The 21,787-nt window shown below is 43.1% G+C and overlaps 1 protein-coding gene across 4 annotated transcripts in view; it reads left to right on the forward strand.

Moving 5' to 3' along the window:
• Window positions 1-17,738, forward strand: part of LOC125090824 (acyl-coenzyme A synthetase ACSM2B, mitochondrial-like) — a 30,199-nt gene extending 12,461 nt beyond the window's left edge. For 2 of the 4 annotated variants that reach the window (XM_047713926.1, XM_047713927.1), the window contains exons 6-15: window positions 1,762-1,918; window positions 4,123-4,202; window positions 4,418-4,541; window positions 5,740-5,820; window positions 6,949-7,050; window positions 7,955-8,082; window positions 8,204-8,303; window positions 9,345-9,464; window positions 12,989-13,059; window positions 13,413-17,738. In XM_047713926.1, the coding sequence (XP_047569882.1) occupies window positions 1,762-1,918; window positions 4,123-4,202; window positions 4,418-4,541; window positions 5,740-5,820; window positions 6,949-7,050; window positions 7,955-8,082; window positions 8,204-8,303; window positions 9,345-9,464; window positions 12,989-13,059; window positions 13,413-13,602 (1,153 nt within the window). In that variant the 3' untranslated portion in view covers window positions 13,603-17,738. Of the gene's footprint in view, window positions 1-1,761; window positions 1,919-4,122; window positions 4,203-4,417; window positions 4,542-5,739; window positions 5,821-6,948; window positions 7,051-7,954; window positions 8,083-8,203; window positions 8,304-9,344; window positions 9,465-9,541; window positions 9,830-12,988; window positions 13,060-13,412 lie in introns of those variants that run through there. The other 2 variants (XM_047713928.1, XM_047713929.1) reach the window with 2 other exon arrangements.
• The last annotated feature ends 4,049 nt before the right edge of the window (window positions 17,739-21,787 follow it).

Raw genomic sequence — 21,787 nt, forward strand, 5'->3', positions numbered from 1 at the left:
AACTACATGACCAGGGTGTGAGACATTTCTGAGCTCAAATCCGGTTCTCTTTGGATGGGCTACCGTCTGGTGCTTCTGAGAAAGACAGCTGGGAAGGGGGCAAGAGGGAGCATGGCTTAGCAAGTTGGGTATCTAGTGACCTATGGTGGGACATTTTTGTTTCAGGTAACTTGGGATCTCTAAACCTCTTCAGAGCTTTAAGCCATGTGTCTAATAGGATTAACACAAGGTAGAAATGCATTTTCCCCTTCCAGTCCAATCTACATTTTGTCCTTTGGAATGCTGGTTATTTGCACTGATGCTGCCCACATTCCAAGAGGGCATTTTGGATACCAGCATCAAATTACTTTTCAAATCTGTTGAGGTAGAAGCTGTGATTGAATTATAGTTTACTCCTGAACAATACAAGGGTTAGGGACACTGGCCCCTGTGTGGCTAAAACCCAGGTGTAACTTTTGATTACCCCAAAACTTAACTACTAATAACCTACAATGGACCAGAAGCCTTACTGATAAGATAAACAATCAATTAACACCTATTTTATATGTTATATGCGTTATATATGGCATTCTTTTGATAAAGTAAGCATGAGAAAAGAGCATTTTATTAAGAAAGTCATAAGGTAGAGAAAATACAGATATAGTACTGTACTATATTGAAAAAATCTGCATATAAATGGGCCCATGCAGTTCAAACCATGTTGTTCAAGGGTGAACTATAATGAAGTGAACTGAAATTCAGAATTTCTGGATCTCCGATCCCATAATTCAGAATTTTCTTTAACTATATCAGCCTTGCCAATGGAATTAGAAAATACAGTGCCAAAGTTGTCATGCAATAATAAGAGCTATTCAGGGTCTTTTTTTTCCCCAGGATATCCTGCTTATCGTGTTAAAAGTCTGGTATTAGAACTGGAAAAATATTTTAATGCCAAAAAATCTAAAAAACTTAAATGCCCCATCTATGAGTCTGTAGTACCAGAAAATTAAATTATTTAATAGAAATTATTTAATAGACGAGTTATAGTAAAATGCAGTTTCTAAAAGATGGGGTGATAAATCACTTAAAGGTAAGTAAGATACTAAATTTCCACCTCTCACCCCTTATAGGCTATGACCCAATTTCCCTACAGAGCTGAAAATATTAATCTTTTTCAGTAAGAGTCACAAACTGTGATGATTCCCAGTCACAGGGAAGTTCTTCATGTCTAGCCTAAATCATTTTTTGTTCAAGACAGACTAATAACTTTTATTCTGGCCTGAAAAGAGAAATGAGACACATTTCACCCTGTACAAGACCTTCAACTATACTTAGGCAATTCATGATTCTTCAAGAAAAGAAAACCAAAGGTCTATCTGACCAAACTTGAACTTAGCAAGGCCACTTTTTAGGATATTCATTTAGATGTCTTTTGTCAGTAAACATTTTTTGGGTGGTTACCTCATGCCAAAATCTGTACTAAGTTCTGGGGATAGAATGAGAATGAGAACCAATTATCTGTAAGGTCATTGTCAGCTGGGGTTACACCTTGTGAATACTCACTCCTTCTTTAAATAGGACATGTGTTTAGAACAACTTTCTTTCCTCCTGCCTGCTTATACTTACATACAGTGCTACAACACACACACACACACACACACACACACACACACGCGCACGCACGTGCACACAGACACCCCTCTATGCCTCCAACTCATGTTCCACCCACCCCAGCATGCTCTCATGTACTTGTATGTACATGTATTTCTTCTTTATTCTCAGCATATGGATGGACCTGCAAGCCTCTGACATAATATGGACCATATCAGACACAGCTTGGATACTGAACATCTTGACTTCATTTCTGCAACCTTGGGTAGCAGGAGCGTGCACATTTATCCATCTTTTGCCAAAGTTTGACCCAGCAGTCATCCTAAAGGTAAGACAGGATCCAGTCTGCACCAGAAGGTCAGAGATGGCCCAAGGTTTGCACACTCCAGTTTATTACAGTTTCTTTCAATTCAGCAAATATTTACTAACTCCTGCCACATGGATGGACAGTAATCGGTAAGCAAGATGGAAATGGTCCCTGCCCTCATGGAGCTCCTGGTCCAGGAAAGGAGAGACTTATATACAGATAAAAGGGATATATTCAGGAGGCAGTTATCATTGGCCATTCGTTCAGTCAAAACACATTTAATGGGCTTTTGCTTCGGTGTTAGAGTATCAGATTTTTTTCCTGTGGAACTTAATGGGACAGCCATTAAATAAAATCTACATATTTCATGACCCTGGAGCAACAAAGCAATGGAAATGGGATTATTTTGCTTGCAAAGGCACACCCTATGTTGGATTCTACAACATAAATGGAAAGTTGGGTCACTGGTGTCCTGGGGCCTCCAGGTCTCTGAAGCAATTGACAGCCCACTGAGGCTTCTGTTTGGCTGGCAATAGAGAAGCTGGGGGCAATCTGAGGCATGGATGGCATACTTAAATGTCAAAAGGTCAGGCATGGTCTGGATTCTCTCAAGAGATTCTCTTCAGATGGTTCTGTCATTCTCTGTTTTAAACAAATGTAAACAGAGTAACTGCCTCCTTCCAAAAAGTATTTGAAATGGCTTTTGTTAACTGTCACAAATGGAAAACAGCAGCATGAAAACAGATGTAAAATTGTAAAGCATATTAGGAAAATATAGAGTGGAGATATCAGTGAGTTGAGTAGGTCGGGTTGGGGAGAGTAAGAAGTATAGCAAATAAGTAGCTCATTTCCTGTTGAGCTTCCTATAAGGCAAAGCAATTAGGGAAATGAGAAATTTTTCATCATTTATATCAGTTAATCAAGAACACTCAGAGGAGGGACACCTGGGTGGCTCAGTCAGTTAAGCGTCTGTGTTCAGCTCAGAGTCCAGGGTCTGGGATCGAGTCCCACATCTGGAGCTCCTTGCTCACTGGGGACCCTGCTTCTCCTTCTGCCTGATGCTCACCCTGCTTGTGCTTGCACATGTGCTCTCTCTCTCTCTCTCTCTGACAAATAAATACAATCTTTTTTTTTAAAGCACAGTTTGAAGAAATAATTGCATGCTGTGCTAATGTTAATATTTTTTTCTAGACACTTTTGCCTGGGTCTCTCTTTGTGATATATTATGCACAAAGCAAAATGTGGGATGGAGGTGGTGTTGCAACACGTTGAAAGTAAGGGCCAGATGTTGGTTCTAGTAGTCCCTGTTAGTTGTATGACCTTGGGCAAATTACTTAGCCCTCTGACTCACAGTTTTCCTTCTTAAAATGTGGGTGATAGTACACACTCCATGAGGTTATTGTGAGAATTCAATGAGATGGCACAGGGGCTGGCAACTATTCAGTACTAGCTATTTTTAATAACACTTCTACTGAATTGTTTATAGGCACTTCTGACTTTTCTCTTTTTTAAAGATTTATTTATTTATTTGAGAAAGAGAGCGCATGTATGTGTGTGACCGGGGGAGAGACAAAGGAAGAGGGAGAGAGAGGATCCTCAGTAAGACTCCACTGAGCATGGAGCCCAACAAGGGACTGAATCTGAGGACCTCGAGACCATGACCCAAGCCAAAAGCAAGACTCAACCACTTAACTGACTGAGCCACCCAGTTGCCCCAGTATTTTTAACTTTTCACAGGACTTTTCTACCTGAGTTATGTCCCAAGAATGCTTCAGGAAAATAGGGCTGGAATTTATCTGTTAACAAAGCAAGACCTGGAAGTTTAAGTGACTTAACCAAGACCATACAACCGATTTGCAACAGTGACTTCCCTTGGGGACTGATGGTGTATATAATTCTAGAAGTGTGTTATTGGGGGTGAGTCATTAAAGTGGCAGGAACAGTGAGCCAAAATTTGACAAAAATTACAGGACCTGTAACCTAGTCCTGGACCTGTAATCTAGTCCTTTCAGCCTGTAGTCCTCCTGGACCTGTATCTCTGTAATGATAGGTGGTTATTTCTCTGTTATTTTTGGCTTGAGGATTTGGCCTGAAATAGACAGAATAAAGAAGGTAAGATTTAAATCCAGAGCCCAACTCCAGGCCCCATGCTTGCAACCACTGTGCATACTGGTAAATTCGGCATTTAACCTGGTGGTTAATGTCAGCCGGCTCTCTCCCTCCAGGTGCTGTCCAGCTACCCAATCAACAACATGGTAGGAGCACCCATCATTTACCGGATGTTGATACAACAGGATCTTTCTAGGTGATGGGGCTTTGGGGGTTGGTATAAGCCTCTGGGTTTATTGGTCCATCCTTATGTCTCCACCACATACACATATGCTCATCTCTTAGACCGTTAAGCATGGGTTGCCCTGTAAAGCCTACCTCATCATTAAAGTACCTGGAATCCTCTTGCCTAGACAGAGTTTGGTTCCAGGGAGGCTCAGGGGGAACATTTACCTCCCTTCTCTCCTTCAGTTACAAGTTCCCACATCTACAGAACTGCTTCAGTGGTGGAGAATCCCTCCTTACAGACATTTTGGAGAACTGGAGGGCCCAGACGGGACTGGACATCCGGGAATTCTATGGCCAGACAGAAACGGTATCTACTCCTAGGGGGAACCAATGGGCTGGTGCACCTGGTGGGCTTCAAAAGGCTTTCTGATATTAAAAAATGAGCCACCACTTATCAGGCACTTATTCTATAAATATTTATTGAGCACCTGCTATGGAATAGGTATTGACAATTGAACAGAAACAAAGCTCTACTGTCTTGGACATTACACTCCAGTGGGAGTGGGGAGCTGAGACACAAATTAATAGATGTATGACATGGTAGACAGTGAGATGTTCTAGGGAGGAAAGTAAAACAGGTGAGATGGGGTGATGTGGGATGAGGGACTGGTATTTCCAATATGGTTGTCAGGAATGTCCTCTGTAATGCGGTAACATTTTAGCAGAGACCCAAATTTATCAAGCGCATCAGACTCTCTCCTAAGCTGCTCAGACAAAAGTGAGCAATGGGGAGAAGAACCCAGTAGGACCCCACCTTCCCTGTTGAGATGTCTTCTTAGAACTCTTGGGGCCCCTTGAGCACCAGGTGAATTTGCATTGCTCTGTACTCCGCTGCTTTATCAAAACAACCTGAGGAATAGTTTCCCCAGCAACCTTTCCAGTGCCTCTTACCTGTGACTCTCAGTACCTCTGGTCCCCTCTCCACTCTTTTATCCTACACCCCTCTATGTTTAGTGGGCCCCCTGGCGGGATTCCTGGAGGTTTTATGGATGAGAGAGCTGTGATGTAGAAGAGCTTTGCAAGTGTGGATGAGGACAGTGGATGTGTTGCAAGGGCTTCTAGCCTTTCTGAAAAAGCCATGTTTAAGGAATGTTCCTTTAAACACCAGCATCTCTGTGGGATTCATTTTAGGATTCAAGCAGAGCTAGCTCTCTTATGGGAGGTAATTTAATCCCATATTGTTTTAAAGGACTTTTGTGGTCCATGGTCACTTAATAAAGTATAGCTCCCTCTAAAGAGATTAAAATGTGGTTGTCAGTTCCTTTTCCCTGGGGAGGGGTCAGTCAGATTGCTTTCCAAACAATTTAGTGCAACCCCGGGATGGGAGTTCCAGTAAAGGGAAGGGACCCAGGAACAGGGGCGGAAGGGAGCTACTAAAGAAAAGGCAACTTCAGGACTGTTTTAGAATTTGCTCTGCTTAATCTTTTTTTTTTTTTTTTTTTTTAATTTTCTGTGACCATATAACTCCTCCTAAGATTTGCCAATCTGTCTACCATCTTCTACAGGGACTCACTTGCAGAGTTTCCAAGACCATGAAAATCAAACCTGGTTACCTGGGAACTGCTATTCCTCATTATGATGTGCAGGTTTGTTAGGGGCTCTAAGGAGGGAGGGAAAAGTAGGGAATACACTAATTTTTCAGTAATTTATTTATTGCATTGTTCACTGAGGAAAAATTAAAGATATTTAAATAATATTTAAAAGGGAAGGATAAGGATGAAAAGAAGGAAGGGAGGGAGGGAGGAAAGACCAAAGAAAATTAATCATATTTTTATCATCCAGAGAAAACTACTTTGAATTGCCAGCAAATTAAGTAGCTAGTCACTTCTATAAATATATACTTTTTTTTAAAAATAAGGGTGAATCTTGACATATCATTTTGTAAGTTACTTTTATCTTGAATAATTTTGGGTGACTATCTTTCCAAGTCAAATAATACCTACCTACAACATGAATTTTAATGACTATATAGTAGTAGATTGGATGGTTCCACTACTGTTTATGCCTTTTGTTGGTCAATGGATGATTTCCAAAATTTTCACTAGTAAAAACAACAAGCAAGATGTCTTAGCTAAAATTTTGCTCTTTCCCCTTATTATTTCTTTGGGCTAAATTCCAATGTATAGAATTTGTGTCTATGGTTATGTGCATAGGCATATGTATCTGAAGTGTTAACAACTTTTACTCTATTCAATGTTATTTGTAATTGCCTGCTTCTCCCTCCCCCTGGCTCTGATAATCATTTTTAAATACCTTCTTAAAAATACCTTCCTTCATTCTCATATAGTTCTGTGACATAAGCTATTATCATCCCTGTTAGACAAATGAAGGCACTGAAACATAGAACTCAGTCAGCTCAAAGTCAGCTAGTAAGGTAGCAGAGGCATACTTTGAGTTTTGATCTGTCTGATGTCCAAGTTCATGGCCCTCAAAGAAAATGGGAGGCTATTGTATTTACTGAGCTCCTACAGCCAGAAGATTCTTCCCAAGCTCATCTGGTCCTGTCTCCATAAGGGGCTTTACCTCAACCATCCCAGGCAGATGGATTAGAAGTTGAGGTGTAAAATTCTTTGCTGCCCTTGGCTTCTAGTTCTTGTTTTTGGTCACCACTGGAGTAAGGGGGTCTTCCATCAGACCAGCTCAGCTCTTCTACATTGCCACTCCAGCCACCTCCTGTTATGCAGAATCTTCTTCCTATCTGCTTCCTCCTTCAGGTCTTGGATGACAAGGGCAAGATCTTGCCTCCTGGTACACAGGGAGACTTGGGCATCAGGGTAAAGCCCATCAGACCTATAGGCATCTTCTCTGGATATGTGGTGAGGAACCCACTCCTCCCCTCTGTTCTCTGTGGGGATAGTGGAGACTCTGAGAGGGATGGCAGGGGATAAAGTTATATACCTCCCAAGAGGTAAACCATGACAGGACTTGGAACAAAGGGTGTCCAGTGTCCAATAATGGGCACTTTGCAGAGAGAAAAAACTGGGTATTCACCCCTGTCATCCTTAACCTACCCCTAAGTTTCCTTTTGAAGAATTATCTTCCTCCCGTTACCCTTTTCCACCCCCCCTCCAAAACTGTTTCAGGCCAAAAAAGTTTATTGCCCCCAAACTACATACAGCAGTACTTTCCCAAGGGCAGCCCTGCCTCTCTCCAAATATTTCTCCCCTGCTCTATGCCGTCAATGTCCTTTAGAGCCATGCTAGCCATGACATTGAGATTTCACCAAATAGTTGAGAGCATCCCTGTCTTCAGACCTTGGAATGTTAGAATTAGATAATCCTTAAGTCCAACCACTTTCCTGTATAGGTGAGGATGGATGGTGAAGTCAGAGATTATAAGAGTCAGCCAAGACCACTACTATTTAAAAAATGGACAAGGAAGACCTCAAACACACACCTTCTGATACCAAAATGATAAAACAATCGAATAATAAATGCCATACTAATAGTTGCTGCCATTTATTGTGTGCTTACTACAAAGTAATGCCCTAGAGCAGAGGTGGATAAATGCATCAGTATTATCCCTTGCACGGGACCCTGGGGAGCAGGTCAGAGACACTGGGGACAATTAATTGGAATAAAGGGGTAAGTTCCAGGTCCATCTGAGGGCTCAGGTTGGCAGGCCCAGTCAAGATCATCACATGTAGTTATTCATGCCAGCCCTGGGGCAGAGGATTTCAGCTTTGCAGTTACAGTGATTATGACTTACTACGGTCGCTAGGACAATCATGAGAAGACAGCAGCCAACATTCGAGGCGATTTTTGGATCCTTGGAGATCGGGCAGTCAAGGATCAAGATGGCTATTTCCAGTACCTGGGGCGGAGAGATGAAATCATTAACTCCAGCGGGTGAGCTTGGTTTCTGGGCTGGGAAGGGAAAACTGGATCTTTATTCTGGCTGGCTCTGAACTTCTGGGCTGGCCTAGAGGCTGCGTACCCAGCGTTCTCTGAAAGACAGGCTCTTCTACAGGTACCGGATTGGGCCCTCAGAGGTTGAGAATGCACTGATGGAGCATCCTGCTGTTGTTGAGACGGCTGTAGTCAGCAGCCCTGACCCTGTCCGAGGAGAGGTGAAGTGGGAGCAGCAGCCTGGAGTTGCAAGGGTGGGAGGTGAGGGTGTGCAGATTTTGGAAACAAGGGCACAGTGCATGGTACTTAAGATCATGGAATCTGGAGGCTGGAGAGCCCTGCCGCTTACCAGCAGTGTGATCTTGGACAAGAATTGAACATGTTAATGTTTGTAAAGTTCTTTCAACAAGGCCTGGCACATAGCAAAAACCATATGTGGTCTATTATTATGAGGCTACAGGGATTCCATTCTGCTGGTTGGCATTTGAATCAGAATTTGATTCCTGACCAGAACAGAGGAAGAATTAGAGCCAAGAGGTAGAGCCCCTGAGCCATGGGCTTTACAATGAGAACATAAGGAAGAAGAAAGACCCCTTTAATGCTATGGTTATAGAAACAGGCCTAGATGGAGTCTAGCAGAACTTGGTATATGTATAGAGAAAGGTAAGGTACAGAGGTGTGGGTCAGTGTCCAAGTACATTTCAACAGGGTACACGTTGAATAAATTCCTATCTCTGGCAGGTATTGGCCATATCAGCCATGGAAATCACAGAAGCCACTAGGGAAGGGAAGCCCAAAGGGGATCCCCTACCAAAAATCCTTCTGTGCCAAGCACTGGGCTAAGGCTTGCTATATATGATTTCATTTAATTTCCCATGAATTAAGTATGATAATTGGATCACCATTTTATAGATGTACAAATTGCAGTTTGGAGTGGTTAAAAAAATCATTTAGGTTTATGGTCCCCAGTCTTCATTTTTTGCTCTTGTCTTATAAGGAGTCTCTCTCTAACACTGATATGAGATGAGGGTGGTTTCAATTTACAGTCCTACCTGCCCATCCAGTTAGCCACTTGAGAGAGAGCTGGAAACTTAGCCATTGTTATCCCTACTTTCTCCCTTTCTCTCACCCAGGTATCTGGAGGCACATTTGAGGGTATATAAAGGGGGTGCTATGTTGGAAACCTTAGCCCTGCTTCTGCATTATTCCAGGAGACAACAACACTCTGATGCCTTCTCTCTTGGCCCTCATCTTTGTTGCAGGTGGTAAAGGCATTTGTGGTCCTGGCCCCACAGTTTCTGTCCCATGACTCCGACCAGCTCACCAAGGAGCTGCAGCAGCACGTGAAGTCAGTAACAGCCCCATACAAGTACCCAAGGAAGGTGAGGTCTCTGAGCTCCCTTGCTCCCCCAAATTGAGGAAGGAGAGAGATATCTCTTCTTGTATTTCTCTTCTTCAGGCTTTGGATGAGGCCTGTAATTCCAAAGTTATGCCTGATTATGACCATCTAGAAGCTGTCTGGAGGCTTGAATATTTGCCTCAGCCTTTAGGTGGCTTTGAATTGAAAGTTGGATGCTCCCATGGGAATAAGTTCTGGTCAATACCTCACCAAATTCCTACTCTCTGCACTGGGATCTCGCTATTTATCCAGGATTCTTTTAGTTGTTAGCAACAGAAAGGAAGGCACATATTGCATAGAGTACTGGGTGTGGTGTAAAAAACAATGAATCTTGGAAACTGAAAAAATAAAATTAAATTTAAAAAAAAGGAAATTAGGGGCGCCTGGGTGGCTCAGTGGGTTAAAGCCTCTGCCTTCAGCTCAGATCATGATCTCAGGGTCCTGGGATCGAGCCCCACATCGGGCTCTCTGCTTGGCGGGGAGCCTGCTTCCTCCTCTCTCTGCCTGCCTCTCTGCCTACTTGTGATCTCTGTCTGTCAAATAAATAAAATCTTGGAAAAAAAAAAGAAATTGAACACAAACTTTATTGCTCACACAACTGTCCAGGGGAAGGGTTTAGCTTTAGTTGTGACTGGTACCAGGCATTCAAATGATGTGGTCAGTGATACTTCTGTCACCCTTTGACTCTCTTTCTTTCTGTATTGGCTTCATTTGTTAAAATGCTCCCCCTTTATAATGGCCAACAGCAGGTCCAAACACAGGTCTTTAGCAATTTTGCTAATCATAGTAATAAAGCAACATTTTTCTCCCAAAGGCACCAGCAGAAGTCTTCAGGTTGGTTCTCATTGAGCCACTTTAGGTCAGGAGCCCATCATTAAATAATCCCTAGAACCAGGGTGATGGAACACTCTGGCCACTTCTGGGTCATGTGATCATCTCTGAAGCAAGTGTAGGAAAGATGGAGCAAAGACTGCCCTGCCCCTATGATCTGGACTGAGGGAGAGGGGTGGCTTCCCACAGGAAAGTGGAAGTGCTCTTACCAGAAAAGGCAAAAAGCATAGAGTCCACTCTACCTGTTTTCGCTCTGGGGCAGGGAACTAAGGCATGGAGGTTGACCCTGGAGGGGGACCCAGTTTTTGGAAGTGGGTCCAAGATAAGAACTTGTCCCAGAGAAAAGAAAAAGTGTATATATTTTTGAGTCTTGGGTAGAGAAGAGAGCAACTATGTTAAGCTTAAAGCTACTGAGATATTTATAGAACCCAGAAGTTCACTAATGCTTTGTCAGCACAGGCTGATTGTCATAGATGGATTTTCTGAGAAACAGACTCTGGGCAGGAGAGAAACATACAAGAGGTTTATTAGCGAGTGCTTTGGGATCAACACCTGGGGAAAGAAAGAGAAGGGAAGGGGAGAGAAGGGAGCAGGACTGGGCAGAAGGTGAAGGTGCACTCTGATGTAGCCTTACTGGGGGGCCTCAGCCAACCCCATGGGGACTTCTGCAGCTAGAACAACCTTTCAGAGTTGCCTGAGCTATGGGCAAAGTTGGGAGGGTGCTTTATAGCCCCATGCAGATCAGGCCTGGATGCAGGCTGTGCTGGGATGGGGCTGTGGCCTGGGGAAGGGAATCTGTCCTTGGCTGCAGCAGTAGGGGCTGGGAGGGTTAAATCATTCTTGCAGGGGTCTCTGAGCAGCCCATCAAAGAGTCCACCACACAGACTTTCAGCCACAAACTTACAGTGAGGCAGTCAGTATAGTATAGTCTCTGGAATTAGACAGCTGCATTAAAAATTCATCTCCATCACTTAACAATCTCTTTGTGCCTCAGTTTCCTTATCTGTGAAATGGGAATAATGGTGTTACCCCTTTCCAGGTTGTTAAAAAGAAGAGTTAATATTTGTAAGACTTAAGGTACTCAGAAGACTAGCACATAATAAGCATTTTAAAAGGAAACTAGAAATCTAATCAACCCCAAAATACAATGAATTTTGAATTGTAACTTAATATTTCGGAGTATCCAATGGATCCACAATATAACATTATATTATTCAGTAAATGTCTCTTTTTAAATGTCTCTCCTCTAGGGGCGCCTGGGTGGCTCAGTAGGTTAAAGCCTCTGCCTTCAGCTCAGGTCATGATCTCAGGGTCCTGGGATCGAGCCCGCACATTGGGCTCTCTGCTCAGTGGGGGGCCTGCCTCCCCCCACCCCCCGCCTGCCTCTCTGCCTACTTGTGATCTCTGTCTGTTGAATAAATAAATAAGAATCTTTTTTTTTTTAAAGATTTTATTTATTTATTTGACAGAGAGAAATCACAAGTAGGCAGAGAGGCAGGCAGAGAGAGAGGAGGAAGCAAGCTCCCTGCCGAGCAGAAAGCCCGATATGGGGCTCGAACTCAGGACCTGGGATCATGACCTGAACCGAAGGCAGCGGCTTAACCCACTGAGCCACCCAGGTGCCCCTATAAATAAGAATCTTTCAAAAAAAAAGTCTCTCCTCTAGAATGCTTTGGGCAGCATTCTTTCTACCTCTTCCCTCCTTACTGAGACCAAACCCTTCCCAGATCTCCCCTGCTGGCTTCTCTTTACCCTCTATCCCTACCCTTACCTTCTATCTACTCAGTTCTGCCTTGTAGTATGAAGGATCCAGAGACCACTGGGAATGAATGGGTGTAGCTGTGTTGAAATAAAACTTACTTTACAAACACAGGAGAAGGGCTGGATTTTGCCCTCAGATTACAGTTTGCCAACCCCTGCTCCATCCCATTGTGATTTTTAACAAACCCCTTCCTCAACAAGTTCAGTCTTGCCTGTGGAAGACCCCCACATCACCTTTTAAGAAGATACCTTTTTCCATATTGGTGTCAGTATCCCAGTTTTTCTTATTTCTATCAAATCCACAACCATCTGACTCCTAGATCAATGCCCTGGCAAGCTGGGCTTTGTTACAGAAAGTAAATTGTCTTCATTGTCCATAAGTTAGGATTCAGGAATGTTAGAGATGGAGGAGTCCTCGACATCAAATATTTTTTCCCTGCAGATAATGAAAAATGAAATTGGAGAGATTTTATGATTTTGCCAACTGGAAATGACTGAGCTGGAATTCTTTTTTTTTTTTTTTTAATTTTTTTATTTTTTTCAGCATAACAGTATTCATTATTTTTGCACCACACCCAGTGCGCCATGCAATCCGTGCCCTCTACAATACCCATCACCTGGTGCCCCCAACCTCCCACCCCCCACCCCTTCAAAATTCTCAGATCGTTTTTCAGAGTCCATAGTCTCTCATGGTTCACCTCCCCTTCCAATTTCCCTCAACTCCCTTCTCCTCTCCATCTCCCCTTGTCCTCCATCTGAGCTGGAATTCTAAGTCAGGTTTCCTAACTCTTAAATATTTACTGTCTATAGTCCAGGTTAATCACAGCCACTGTTTTTGAGTGTTTACCTATTTAGTGTTTACCCATCAAGAACTCAGTCTGCATATTTTCGTTTTATCTTCAAATAACCCAGCAGAGTTGTTGCTGCCCTCCAGTTTACCCAGTGTGGAAATTCTTGGAAAAGCCAAGTGACTTGTCCAAAGCCAGGCAGGTAGTAGAGGAGAGATGGCAGTCCAGGGAGTCTGATGTGAAAGCTCAGGTGACTGAGGACTGTGTCATATCGTGTTTGCTGTGCTGCTTCTCCCCTGTCCTAGAGTACATCAGGCACCATTGAGTAGAACTTTATGTCCCATTCCAGCCATCTCTTCTTGCTTTGTCTCAGAGCACTTTCCAGAGCTTCTTATTGCCTAAGGCCTGCCCTTGGAATGTTCCAGGCTCAGTCCTAACTCACCTGGAACCTCCAGCCTTAACATCTTTTTTCACCCTATAGCAGTTCCTCTGAAAAACCCATCCCCACTGAGGTCACAGATGGCCCACCCTGGACTAACTTTTCCCAACAGGTGGAGTTTGTCTCGGACCTGCCCAAGACTGTCACAGGGAAAATCCAGCGGAAGATTCTTCGAGACAAGGAGTGGAAGACATCTAGGCAAGCTGGGCCCCAGTGAGACCTGTATGGGCATCCTTTTGGGTGCTGTACTTCTACTTACTTTCATTTCCCTTTGGGCCTTCTTCCTTCCTCTGGGGATATGAGATTCCTCATGACAATACAACAGATTTCTCTCTTTCCCTGGTTATTAGCATAAAATCTTGCCATATTAGATTTTGAAAGAAGAAAGTGAGGGAATGAAAGAGTGGAAAGGAAAGGGGAAGAGAAAGGAAAGGAAAATTAGAGTAAGAATGAAACAGTGAAAGCCGTTAGGAAAGAAAAGGAGGGAAGCAGGAAGGTGGGCTGGAGGGATGAGGGAAAGAGAATTGGAGGAAGGGAGAGAAAGAGAAGAAGGAAAGGAGGGAGGGAGGGTGGAAATAAAAACTCAATAAAAATAGTAAGAGTGATAAAGAAAAATGATGGAAGATGGGAGAAGAGAGCAACTAATGATTAGTCCCGCAGATAGAAAAACAGACAGTGGCAGAGTCCAGCAGAACCCTGGATCTTAGGAAGGAAATGAAGGGTCACATCACTTCATCTCACCCTGGACAAGCCTCCATACAAACAGGCTCGTGCACAAGGATAGAACATTGGAGCCCTCTGCAAGTCACCCCAAACCTCAGGACAGTCATGACCAGAGGAGGGAAATCTCCATTTATTGAGCACTTGCCATATACCAGACACTGTCCTAGGCATTTTATAAATATTATCATGTTTCACCTCTGTGTGGCATCTACAAACCTTGGAACATAGGTGTAAGAACAGTATAGGCACCTCAAAGAAAGTGTCCCTTCCCCATGGCTCATGTTTGTGGTAGTATCTCCTCTTCCTATAATCAAGTAATAAAATTATTTTACAATCAAGACCATAGGGGTTGTCTTTGGAGAAAGTAAAGTGGGGGGACAGGGAAGGAAGACATCGAATGATGAACCACAGACTCCATTCCTGGGGCCTCTGGGGGCATCATTTCCAACCAAGGGATGGAGGATGAATCTTCCTAGCAGGTTCAAGTAAGCTGGAGAAGAAAGCAAAGAACCTCTGAGGGTCTAAGGCTCTTCTCTGTCAGAATACTTAGTAATAATAGCAATAACAGTAATAAGAATATCAAGCACTTATCAAGCTCTTGCCAAGTGTCAGGCACTATGCCAAACAAATACATATACTGATTAATGTTCGCAGTCACCCCTTGATTCAGGTACTCTTACTTTCCCCATTTTCCAGAGAAGGAAACAAAGACTTGGAGAGATTAAGTGATATACCCCCAAAGCCTTGTAGCTGATAAATGACAGCTACAGGTTCAAACCTAGACCCATTTGCGTACAACACCTATGCATCCTTTCCTCTTGCTCGCCTTCTCTTCCAGCCCCTGACAAAACACTTCTCTTGCGGTCATCTTAAAATACCCACTAGGCACATGATCTGATGAGCACTGGATGTTATACTCAACTAGTGAATCATTGAACACTACATCAAAAACTAGTGATGTACTATACTTATACTAATGTTGGCTAATTGAATGTAATTTTAAAAAATGAGAAAACCTACTAGAATGTGTACATCCTGTGATATACTCCTGGAATCCATTGGGTGACACCAGAGTTTTACATTTGGCCTAGTAGAGAGAGACAGTCTGCTAATCAAATAGCTAAACTTCATCTTTCTCAGTCTGGATTTATCTATGTTTAAGGGAGCATCATTTAACTGACAGCTTCCAAAAATTTAAAATCTAGCAGATTGTTCATTTTGACACTTTCACTGCTATGTTCATCATTTTTTATCATGTCCCCTTCCTCCGTGCCTAACTCGTAGGCTCAGGAATGATTGATGATGGGAACTTGGACCTTTAGGGGAAATGTATGACCCATGCAAAATATACTGTTTGTCTCTCTTCCCTCCACTCCATCCCCTTCTCCAGACAGCTTGTGTAAAGGAATCAAAATATTTAGCCAGTCCTTTTCACAAAGATTGGCTTCGTGTGACTACAATGAAATCACTGAATATGGTCTTTTTCAGGATGAGCTAAAGATAGACCACCTCATCCTTCTTGTGCTTATCTAGCAAAAGCCTGTAGTCCACCCCAGTAACCCTGAAAACCAAGAAGTAAGGGTTACCAAGTTCCATTGGGTCAAGTATGGGATGTGTTTAACTTCCCTAGGCAATCATTAGCTCTGGGGGGCATCCCCAAACTAAACAATTTGTGTGTGTGTTGATGGCGTAAGTTGTCCTAGGCTTGTTGCCACTATTTGTAGATAGAAGGAGGAGCTTAGCCTGGGAAGGTACACTCAGTATTATTTCAACATCAGGTTCAAGTTCTGAAGTGACAAAGGGAGGATTATTTTAACACATGCATAAATGGTTTGGGCTTCATCTGGAGGGTAATGAACTTAGGCAACAATGCATTTCTAAATGATTGTGTTGGTAGGTGAAGGGTGAATACATTAGAGGTGATGTTTACTTGTTTATGTAATAATCTTTATACCCAATGTGGGGCTTGAACTTTTCCCCCCAAGATCGAGTGTCACATGCTCTTCTGACTGAGCCAGCCAGGTGCCCCAAATTTGAGAATTCCTAGCAGAAGAAATTCTATTTCTTGGAACTTGGTGATTTAGTGACTAAATAAGTCAGGTGGGGTAAGGGAAAAGAGGCACTTAAAGACGATGTCTAGGGTTTTGATTAGTTACACTGGGTAGGTAATTATAACACTTTGTGAGAGAAACAGGTTTAAGGTGGGAATATTGAATTCAGTTGTGGTCATGTTAATATAGGCCATAACAAGGCTGTTATATATTTAGTGATCAGTTGGATATTTAAGTTTGGATTTGGAGAGGTCATGATTTTAAATGTGGTTTAGGAAAATATCCAGAGAAAGAGAGAGAATGAGATAGAAAGTTCATAGGGAACGAGAGGAACTATTCACTGAGAATAGGTCCTTGGGGGACAGACAAGGATATCTAAAGAGAAGAAAGAGGGAGAGGATCCTGTGGACAACATTGAGAGAGAAGACTCAAAAAAGGCAAAGTGTGATAACAGAAAGAAGAGAGCAATTAAAGAGTTCATTGATATCGCCCAGAATGGCCAAGAGTCAGAACTGGAAAGGATTCATTCATCTGGAAGCAAGAATATTAGAAAACTTATTTCCGGAAAACAACAACAAGCACCACCAACAAATCAACTGTTTCAATGAGTAATTAAGGGGAAAAAATTAGCTATGGGTTATGACAGAAAAGATGGTAACAACTAATGTATTCAACTATGTCCAATAAACACTAATTGGAAGGGGAAGGAACAGAAGAAAAGATATATAAGCGAGGAAGCAACTTTTGGAGGAGGAAAGACTTGAACAAATATGGTGAACATTGCTTTTCTCCTGTTCTAATGGCCTGAATTTTGTCCCCCAAATTTCGTATGTTGAAACCCTAACCCCCAGTACCTCAGAATGTGACTATACTTGGAAATAAGGTGTTTAAAGAGGCAATTAAGTTAAAATGAGGTTATTAGAATGGGCCTTCCTCCAACCTGGCTGGCATGCTTAAAAGAAGAGCAGATTAGGACCCACAGAAAGACACCAGGGGTGCATTGCACAGATGGATGACCATGTGAAGAGGTGGCAAGAGGGAGTCAACCTGCCACCACCATGATCTTGAACTTCCAGCCTCCAGAATTGTGAGGAAATAAGTGTCTGTTTAGAGCACCCAGTGTGCAGTGTTTTGTTACAGCAGCCCTAGCAGTCTAATACACCCACTCAGTGGCCTCACCACAATCACCTCTACCCTGCCTTGTTCCTTGCTAAAGGAACCCTGATTTTGTCCAGAGCCAGAGCTCACCCTTCCCATTTCTCTTCCATTAAGTCAATTAGAAAGTCTCAGTTTGTGACTTCTATGTCCTCTGCTCCTGTGAGGTAGATTTTTTTTTTCCAGCAAATACTTGCTCTCTACTCACCCCCTCCCCCATACACACTCTCCTGCGGAGAGGAATATGATTCTCCGCTCCGTGCTGTTGAGCATGGTCTTTGGCTTATTTTGGCCAATAGAATGTTAACAGAGATGATGCAAGCAGAAATTTTAAATGATAATAAAAAATGTACTTACAGGTTTTGGCTTGATTTTGGGTGCTTCTGCTGTCCACTATGAAAAGAGCCACTAGTCTGAGATTTATGAGAGAGAAATGTGTGTTAAATAAATGTGTGCCACTCTTTGTTATGCATTATTCTCACAACCATAAACAACTGATCAAATCTTAATTTCCTTTTTTTTTTTTTTAAACAACAGAGAACAAGACTGGTCTCATGTATTTGACAGTGAACTCTATTGGAAATGGGATTTAGTAACAGCAACATTTTTTGCTTTCACTGTATTCATTTTTAGCTTCTTCCCTGTGGCAAGTAAAATAATTGCTTAATTAGGGATGCCTAGGAGGCTCAATCAGTTAAGCGTCTTCCTTCTGCTCAGGTCATGATCCCAGGGTCCTGGGATCACGTCCCACATCAGGCTTCTTGCTGAACAGGGAGCCTGCTTCTCCCTCTGCCTGCCGCTCCTCCTGCTTGCTCAGCCAGTATCTCTCTCTCTCTCTGTGACAAATAAATAAAAATCTTTTAAAAGTAATAATTGAGGGATAAAAATACATGTTTATAAAAAATAAAATTTAAACTGGAAAAAAAAGTAATAATTGAGTAATTATAGTGGTGGTACAGAGCTTCATTTAGACTGCTATGGATTTGTTTGTGGTTTTATTTAATATTTTAATAAGGAAATTGATGTAAAGGAGAATATTGAATAAATAAGAATGGAGGTAATTGTGCATGGTTATATCAAAAAGGCAGGAAGGAAGGAAGGAAATGAGGGAGAGGGGGAGGGAGGGAGAGAGAGCAATGAAGGAAGGGGGAAGGGAGAAAGAAGAAGGAAAGAGAAGAAATGAAGGTGAGGTATGGCTGACTAAGTCTGAGAAACAGTAAGAATGGAGCAAGATTGCAAAAGAAGAAGGAAGGAATGGAACCTGTATTCCTTAAGAAATTAAAAATAGAGCTACCCTATGACCCTGCAATTGCACTACTGGGTATTTACCCCAAAGGTACAGATATAGTGAAAAGAAGGGCCACCTGTACCCCAGTGTTCATAGCAGTGATGGCCACAGTCGCCAAACTGTGGAAAGAACCAAGATGCCCTTCAACAAACGGATAAAGAAGATACAGTCCATATCATATATACAATGGAGTATTATACCTCCGTCAGAAAGGATGAATACCCAACTTTTGTATCAACATGGATGGGACTGGAGGAGCTTATGCTGAGTGAAATAAGTCAAGCAGAGAGAGTCAATTATCATATAGTTTCACTTACTTGTGGAGCATAAAGAATAACACGGAGGACATTGGGAGATGGAGAGAAGTGAGTTGGGGAGAGTCGGAGGGGGAGACAAACCATGAGAGACTGTGAACTCTGAGAGACAGAGTTTTGGAGGGCGGCTTTGGCGGGCGGGGGGGAGTGAGCCTGGTGGTGGGTATTATGGAGGGCACATATTGAATGGAGCACTGGGTGTGGTGCACAAACAATGAATTTTGGAACACTGAAAAAAAAAAAAACAAACCTGAATGAAAAGGCAAGTAGTGTCATCTTCACCTAAAAGGAAGTAGCTAGCTAAGGATCCATGGTGAAAGTAGCCAGATTTTATTTTCTATTTCTACTTAAGGAATATACATTGTAAAGTTTTTAAATTCCAGTTAGTTAATGGGGCACCTGGGTGGTTCAGTTAAGCGTCCCACTCTTGATTTCAGGCCAGGTCATGATCTCAGGGTTGTGGAAATCGACCCCTGCATCGGGCTCAGCCGGGAGTCTGCTTGGGAATCTCTCTTTCTCATGCTGAACCTCCCCCCTCAAAAATTAAAATAAAATAAAATAAATTCCAATTAGTTAACATACACTGTGATAGTAGTTGTAGGTGTACAGTTCAATTATTCAACACTTACATACAACACCTGGTACTCATCACAAGTGCACTCCTTAATCCCCATCACCTATTTTACGCATCGCCCCACTCCCCCCACCAAGAAACAGACACTTAACTATAGTGCACAAGCTGATGGTTACCAGAAATGGGCCAACTTTGAGAGTCGCCAGTGTGACTTCTAGTTCCATTGCCGCTGGGACCCACCCACTGGGAACCAGTCATTCTCCAACATCACCACGCAGGTGCAGTAGAGATCCGCCAGAGTGACGCCCATGGAGGCACAGCCCCGGGGTTCACACAAAGCACTAGGAAAAGATTCATGTTTGAGAGGCACAGTGTGAGGGGCAGAGTGGGGACCAAGAGAATCGGCTTTAATCAGAGGTGCAGTCAGCCTGGGCACAGCATATCGGCTGTGAGAACTCTGATCAGAAGTAACCTCTTAATTTTAGTTACCTTTAACTAAACCTTCAGTAGGCCAATAGAGCCAGTTTGCCACCAAAGGATGGATACCAGGGAGAAGTGAGCAGGAAGGGGGCATGTGCTCAGAAGAGCTGGGGTATTTACAGGAACTAAGATGCAGCTTTTTTATTTAGTCTTTTTTTTTTTTTTTTTTTTTTTGGTCATTCTTTTCTCTCTGCTTGTGGTTATTATTCCATCTCCCATATTCCTCCACAGTCTGAGTACTCTGAAAAGAAGTGGATCCTGGCACACCTGGGTGGCTCAGTTGATTAAGTGTCTGCCTTTGGCTCAGGTCATAATCTTGGGGTCCTAGAATCGAGTCCTGCATCAGGCTCCTTGCTCAGTGAGGAGCCTGCTTCTCTGTCTCCCTCTGCCCTTCCCTCTCACCAACCCCCCCCCCCCCCGCCATGCATGTGCTTTCTCTGTCTCTCTCTCTCTCAAAAAAATAAATAAAATCTTAAAAAGAAAAAAAAAGACAGAGTTACATCAAATTGAGAACTTAAAACATCCAGCTTAGCTGGGGAAGTCTCATGGAGACAGCCAGGCCAGCAGCCCAATGGAGAGGACTGGATGGAGTGTCCTCCCCTCAGCTGAGACTTCTATCTGACCATAGGGCCATAGGGCAGATGATGGGCTCTGAAACGAAACATGCCTGCCTAGGCTCAGTTTGGATTGAGCTAAATTCCTATGTTGTGATTTCTTTACATATTCAAGGAGACTGGGCTTGCTATGTTTGCCTTCCCTTCCCTTCAGATTCCATTCTGGTGGGGCTAGCCCAGCCTGGAGCCAGAAGAGATGCAAGGCAAAATGTATAGCTCTTAGATTCCAGACCAGAAGGGCCAGTTCTGACCTGGAAGCCAGCTAATAACTAACCCAAGGTCCCTTATGCAGCACAAGTCCCACAAAACAACATTCTTTAGCCTACCTGCGCACATGCAGGTCTGGGTGGTCGGTCAGGACAAGTCACAGAAACCTCTATCCACACAATACAACAGAGAATGAGGCTGATAATGTCTCTGCCATATTTTGATGTTACTCTGTTGTTGGGGGCCTCGTGCCTAGAAGGGGTTAACCCAATAGAGCAACAGTTCTTGGGAACCTCTTCAACCGAGGACCTTCACAGGTGGCGAGCTATTTCTAGAGTGCCACCGTGTTTCCCTGGTGATTGATATGAGGACATTGTGAGGTTTGGCTTGTTGCCATTGCAGCTGCTGTCTCAAGACTAAGCTAATAAGGCTCCTGTGTTTTGCGAATATTGAGTTATGGCCTAAGTGTCCAAACCACGAAGGTCAAGGCTGTCTGATATCTCTGCATGACCAGCTATTCTCAGGCCAAAATAGAAACTAGCACCAGATGTACAGGAGGTGATTCCCTTACTGTGTGGTATAAATCAGAACTCTGCAAAATAAACTTTGGCACTTGCTTGACACGTTCGCCTGTGTCCCTCCTATTCCCCACATTCCCTTTCTTCATTCTCCTATCCTTCAACCCTGCTCCCTCTTGTTGTGCCGGACATGACACTCTGTCCACATGGGGTTTCCAGGACTACTGAGTCAGAGGAAGAGAGTAGAGAACTCATAACTGCTCTTCAGTGCCCAAACCAGATGTGACTTGTGTCTGCCTAGTGTTCACTATCCAGGCCTGGAATTCAGTGGGCTCATTCAGACTACAAGAGAGGCTTTGAAATGAAAAGAGAAGTGTGAACGGAATCTTCAGAGAATTCCACTATCTCTATCATAGACCCATTTTTACTTATGAGCAAACCAAGGCACAAGGGAATAAGAAACTGGGTCAATGTCACAGAGCTGGTAGCTGGTGAAAGCTAGACTGAACCAGGCTGCCTGGCCCAGAGCTGGACTTCTTCACCCACAACACCAGTGTTACAGT

Source organism: Lutra lutra, chromosome 18 (genome assembly GCF_902655055.1).
Source record: "Lutra lutra chromosome 18, mLutLut1.2, whole genome shotgun sequence".
NCBI lineage: Eukaryota > Metazoa > Chordata > Mammalia > Carnivora > Mustelidae > Lutra > Lutra lutra.